At 63.7% G+C, this 6,000-nt stretch overlaps 1 protein-coding gene across 1 annotated transcript in view; it reads left to right on the top strand.

Annotated features, from left to right (window-relative positions):
* The first annotated feature begins 561 nt into the window (after positions 1–561).
* Positions 562–6,000, top strand: part of Nectin1 (nectin cell adhesion molecule 1) — a 53,689-nt gene continuing 48,250 nt past the window's right edge. Inside the window, exon 1 of the mRNA XM_048343999.1 lies at positions 562–1,093. Coding sequence (XP_048199956.1) covers positions 1,015–1,093 — 79 coding nt within the window. The 5' untranslated portion in view covers positions 562–1,014. The remainder of the gene's footprint in view (positions 1,094–6,000) is intronic.

Here is a 6,000-nt window from a genome sequence, read left to right as displayed (position 1 = left end):
AGCCGCCGAGCCGGGCAGCCCGCCCCGCGGCCCGCTCCCCGGCCCACAGGGGACCCCGAGGGGCATCTCCGGAGCGGGGGCGCCCGCGCGGGACCCCGCGGCCTCGCCCGCGTGCGCCTCCGCCGGGGGCCGGGCGGCGCGGGCGGCGCGGGCGGCGCGGGCGCGCGGGCGGAGGCCGGGCGGCGCAGGGGCCGGGCCGGGCCGGGCCGGGCGCGCCGGCGCCTGGAGGGGTTAACGCTAACCCCTCCCCCGAGCTGACATCACGGAGCGCGGCTGAGGGGCCGGAGCGCGGCGAGTGAGAGAAAGAGACGGCAGAGCGCGGCGGGCGGCGAGTGCGGCGAGCGCGGCGGCGAGTGCGGCTCGCCTCGGCCCCCGGCAGCTCCACAGCGGCGCGGATCGCCGGCCCCGGGCCGAGCGGCGGCGGCGGCGGCGCGCGGCGCGCCCGCCTTGCTCTCCTCGTGCCGGGCCGCGCGGTCCGGGCAGCGCGGGCGACCGGCCGCCGAGCCGCGCGGCGCCGCCTGGGCCCCGAGCCCCTCCGCGCCGCCCGGGCTCGTCCCGCCCGCCACCCTCGGAGCGCGGCCGGCCATGGACGCCGGCGAGTTGGGGCGGAGCGGGCGGGTGTGACCGCGCCGGGGCCCGGAGCCCGGAGCCCGCGCCGCGGGGCAGCCCGGGGGGGGGTGGGTCCCTGTCCCCAGCCCCGCTCTGCGTGGAAGGAGAGGGCGGGGACCGGCGCCGGGAGGAGCCGAGGGGCTCGACTCGAGCAACTTGCGGCGGGCATCTCCGAGGATCCGAGCCCGAGGCGGCCCGGAACCCGACCGCCGCCGCCGCCGCGCCGGCCGCACCCGCCCCACCCACCGCACCGCTCCGCACCGCACCCCGGCCGCCGGCCACGGCGGACCCGGGTCCTCCCAGCGCCCGCCGGCCGCCGGCGCTCCGTCCTCGTCCCCCCGGCCGGTCTCCGGAGCGCGGGGAGCGCCCTCCCCGCCGCCCCTCTCGCCGGACCCCCGGACCCCGATGGCTCGGATGGGGCTCGCGGGCGCCGCTGGACGCTGGTGGGGACTCGCCCTGGGCTTGGCCGCCTTCTTCCTCCCAGGTAAGCCGGCTCGCCTGGGTCTCCCCGCCTGGGCTGGGCTGGGGCGCGGGGCGCGGGGAGCGGAGGGAGCCCGAAAAGTTGGGTCGCGGCTTGGGTTGCGGGGAGGGGGGAGGTGGGGGTCGGAGGTGGCGCGGGCGAGGCTGAGACCCGAGCCGCCCGCCCCGCACGGAGGGGGGGGGAGCCGTCGCCGCGCGTCCCCGGGCGCTCGCGGGCACTTTCCCCGCTCCGCTCCGCACGATCGTAGTAATATGCAATCGAGCTCTATTTATTTAATAACCAGTTCTCAGCCCGAGAAGCAGTTTGGAAACACTGAATGTTACATAAATGCACAAATAATCACCGTGATCGCCGTCTCGGGGTGTGAGACAGCCGCCCCAGGGGGAGGGCGTCCGTCTCGGGGCCGCGGGGCTCTGGCTTGCGGTGGGGAAGGGCTGCAGGGGAGGGGGGGGCTGCGTTCCTCCCGTCGACCCCGTGCCTGACGGTCCCCCCCCCCACCCCACCCCGGCCGCCTCGCCCCGCGACGGCTCGCAGAGCTCGCTCCTGCGGCACCGCCGCTCCTCGCTCATCTGCGGTTTCTTTCCGGAGGGGGAAACCGAGGCAGCCTCGGGGGGCGCAGCCTCCCTCCCGGCCCTGGGCGGCTCCTCCGCCTTGGAACTCCGCTTCCTACGCGGGGGCTCTCCCCGGAGGAGGCGCTGCAGGCTTCGAGCCAGCCAGGTGGCTGCGTGACCCACTTTCCCGAGGGTGCCCCGCGTGTCGTTTCCTCGAGGTACCGGCTGCCGGCAGTCGAGGGGTTAAGCCCGGCCCGACCCCGGGGTGGCCCACGGTGGCCCCTTCTGACGGGTGGGGTGGGGGTGGAGGCTGGGACCGGCCCAGGCATATTGTACTGGGGAATGAACTGGAAAATGCGTTTAGGAGGCAAATCCGACCGAGTCCCCTCGCCTGGATTTAACCCTTTGTGTCCCTGGGGAAGCAGCTGGGCTCCCAGCGGGACACCCGATGTGGGCCCATGGGGGAGGAAGGGCCTGCGAGGAAGAAACCTGAGATGATCTCCGGCCCCAGCAGAGAGGGATTTTAGGAAAAGAAGAGGGGACCTTGGATGGAGCACATGGCCCTCGGCTTGGGGTGTCAGAGTGGGGGGAGGGGTGGAATTCAGAGACCAGTTGCTTCTGGGACAAGAATATTAGGTAGATCCCCATCGGGCTCTGATGCCCAAAACCGGTCAGGAAGTTTGTCAGCCAGGGGCCAGCCTGGCTGTCCAGTGTGGCCCCAGGTGCCACCTTGGAAAGCAGGAGCCTGGCCTCCTTCGCTCCAGTGCCCCTTCTACCTGCCTGCCAGGCGCCTCGAAAATCTCCCACAAGGGTAGATGCCAGGAAAGCAGGTGTGTGGTGCCCCCCACCCCCGCTGCCTGGGGTGCTGCTGCCTTCCTGGGTGTCCCAAGGGAGAAGTTCTAAGGCGTCCAGGTCTCACTGCCCACCCCACAGGGGCACGGGCTTGGTCTCACATCAGACAGCCGGAGATTAAGCTCAGATTCCAGGACTTGCCTGGAGTTTGGGGCTTCTGAGCGCCCTTTAAGGGTGTATGTCCACATCCGGAATCCAGAGAAAGGAGAGCCTGCCTGGAGCCCCGGCGGTTTCTAGCACACTAGGGGTTAACCTAATCCTGGGATGGGTGAAGGATTGGAGAGCTTGGGGATAGAAGCTCGCCTCATTCTCTCCATTTGTCACTCTCTTCCTCCAGCTTTCTATGGAAAGGGGATGGATTCTGTCTGTAGGGGCTGGAGGCCTGCTAAGCTCCACCCACTCAGGTGGGGGCAGGGAGGTGAGGCTCACCTGACTCCAGGTGGGTTGCTCCCTTCCCCCCACATCCAAAGGAGCAGTGGGATGCCCAGAACAGAGCTAGAGCTGAGGCAGTTCTTAGTGAGTGCTCTCCCGTTGATCGCCACTGGTGAGCAGCAGCCACAGAGGCTGGGCTTCCTGGAGCTCCGGGACCCAGCTGGTGTCTGTGTGCCTCTGCATGCTTTCACTGTGGTCCTCTAGGAAGGGAACAAGTAGAAATGGCTGCATTCAATCCCATGAAGAAGGCCGGAGCGGTCTGGAAGTTGCCAGCCCAGCTCCACTCTCCACCTCACTCCCATCTCCTGCTGGTTCTTGCTTCTCTCGGGGGAATTGCCAGTCTACTGCTCTTTTCTGGGTTCTCTTGAGCTGAGGCAGGGGGAGTCCAGGGGTTGGGGGAAGGAGGAGACTCCCCCACCATGTGTATCATGACCCCTGACTTTAGAACACTCTGATCTGGCTACTGAAGTGAGCACAGAAGTATATTCCGATGCCACAGACATCATACAGTCAGGGAGGGAAGGCCGGGAGACTCTCTTTGTTTCCTGAGATTACAGATGTGGCTCCTTCCCGGGCATTTTCTTGAGGATCAGTACTGCCCAAAGAGAGCCAAGCAGCCCATGGAGGAGGAGACGAGAACCTTCCCAAGGAGCAGGTGTCCCACCCACACCACACCCTCCCTAATTGGCTTCCCCACACCTTGTCTGGTAAGGGAACAAACACACACACACACACACACACACACACACACACACACACACACACACCCTAGGTGTCATGTATGCCATGCAAAGACCTGCCAGCCCAGAGCCTCAGCCTAGCCTTCTCCACAGCCCGTGCTCAGCTCATGGAGGTCTGCTGGCTGGTGGGTTCTTTTCATCTCTCACAAGGACACCGTGGTGTGCTAGGGATTGCGGGGCAGTGCGTTGAGCCTGGGCTGGGGCCTGGAATCTGAGTACACTGAGTACACACGGGCTGTCTCCTCGCCTGCAGCACTGTGGAGAGTGTCGGCCTCCCAGTGAAGTCTGAAGGGGAGGGAAGCAGACACACGACAGGGCCTGCACCCAGCAGCCCTGACTGCCTGGCCTAGAACGTCCGGAGCATGGGAGACAGGCAGTCCCCAAGACCAGGAGTGTTACCCGTTCCTCCAGCACTCGGCTTGTGCCATGAGCCCACCTTGCCTGCTCCCTGGGCTGCCTGACCTGGGCAAGGCCTGATATGTGCTGCCAGCAGGGTGGCGCTGGCTAGACTCCTGCACTGACAGATGAACCAGCGGGCCAGGCTGGAGGGACAGAGGGTGGGCTCCACTCACTGTAATCTATGGTGCCGCCATTGTTTAGAAGCTGACTAATGTGCATTGTTCAGCACAAATAGAAAATACCCAAGGGAGGTGTGAATGTGTCTTCAGTGTTTCTGATTGTATCTTTCCTGGTTAACCTGGTAAGCTCAATGCCTCCTGCCTGAGAACAGGGCACAGGGAAAGGTGTCTGCGTGTTCACCTGGTGGGATGTTTTCTGTTTTTACCTTTGAACGTCAGCCGGCGTGCCAGGTTAGAATGGATGTTTGCCGGTCCAGGCACTCGCCTCTCCCATACCTGACAGCCTCACCTCTGATCTGCTGTGAGCAAATGCACACTCGGGAGCGGGGCTTTGTGTGTTTTTGCGGGTGATCTACAGCACGCTGCTGCAAGTGATGATCTGTAGGGTAGGATTAGGAGGCGTGCCTGTTCCTCTGTGGGCCACGACCGTCTGGGGCCAATATATAACATCGAGTGACTGTTCACACATGACTGACTGCTGCTGGTTTTGAGCCTTGATAATGCCTGGCCTATGTCAGAGTGCCAGGGAGGGTGACTTTGAGAGGAGACCCAGGATTTGCCCTTGGCTTGCTCCTTCCAAGACAAGCTGCCAGGTCTAGGTTCTGGGGAGTGGGGGTGGGGGGCAGTAAGCCTGGCTGCTGCTTCCGTTTTCTCCTCTGCTCTTGGTTTTCAGCTGGGCCTCTGCAGTCTTACAGGGAGGTTCCTGAGTCCTTGACAACACCTGGAGAGACTGTCTTCTTTTGTCATCCTTCTTCAGGCCCACACAGCAATGCTGGAACTTGGGAGCTGAGGCCGGGCCTGCCTCACTGACTGTCAGGATCCCTAAATGCCTGGGAAGGGCTGAGGGAGAACTGGTTTGCAGCTCCTACTTTGGCATCTTTGCTTCCTGCATGGCTCCTTGGGAAAAGAAGTCACAGGAAGTGTACTCTGGGCTTGCTGCAGCTGGCAGCAGTGGCCTTCCCTGGGAAGCCCTGCAGAGCCATCAGGGTGCCCGGGTTTGACAACATGCACTTGTCTGAAAGCATCCTGGGCTTGGACAGAAGGTGGCAGCCCACTTGCTAGCAAAGGAAGTCGAAATAAGGAGCCAGGAGGAGGGTGACAGAAGACCCAGGTGCCCAGCACTCTGCGCCCAAAGCCAGCTGGGAACTGGTCCCCTCAGGCTGCCCTCACCCCTCCATAGAGGCCAGGTCTGCAGAGCCTGCAGCAGATGCTCTGGCTGGGCAGGAGGTAACCTAAGATCTGAGCTGGGATCACCTTGCAGAGGGAATGCCCTGAGGGGAGATAACACCCTTATTCCAGTTAACCCTTTTGGTTCTGCATTCCCTTTATTGTTTGGAGCGGGTAAAGGAAGAGATAGGAAGAAAAGACATCAGGAATTCTCTCTGAACCTTGCAGTGTAGAAAGGCTTTCTGATGGTGGATTGTAAGATCTTCAGGGCAGTGGGGATGGGTGGAAGAAACAAGTGTATATTCCTGGGGGGGGGGGGGGGAATGGGCGCGGTGCCATTCGTGGTCTCCTAGGGAGGGAAGTAAAGCAGCTAGCCCAGTATTCTCTGTGCAGCCTGGCAGCCCGGGATCACCGCAGAGTGAGGCCTGCCGGACCTTGTTGGGATCCCAGTTGCACTGATGGCTAGAGGAGTGCTTTTAAGGACCTCGGTTTTCCAATCTGTACAGAGGGCTTCCGTTAATGCAGACTTCCAAAGAAGCTTTGAATGGGGTTGAGAAGAATGAATGAGACGTGCTTAGCACATTGCCAGG

The sequence above is a fragment of the Perognathus longimembris genome, chromosome 3 (assembly GCF_023159225.1).
Source record: "Perognathus longimembris pacificus isolate PPM17 chromosome 3, ASM2315922v1, whole genome shotgun sequence".
NCBI classification, from domain to species: domain Eukaryota; kingdom Metazoa; phylum Chordata; class Mammalia; order Rodentia; family Heteromyidae; genus Perognathus; species Perognathus longimembris.
Note: the sequence above shows the minus strand (reverse complement) of the source record. Positions and strands in the feature narration are given on the sequence as shown.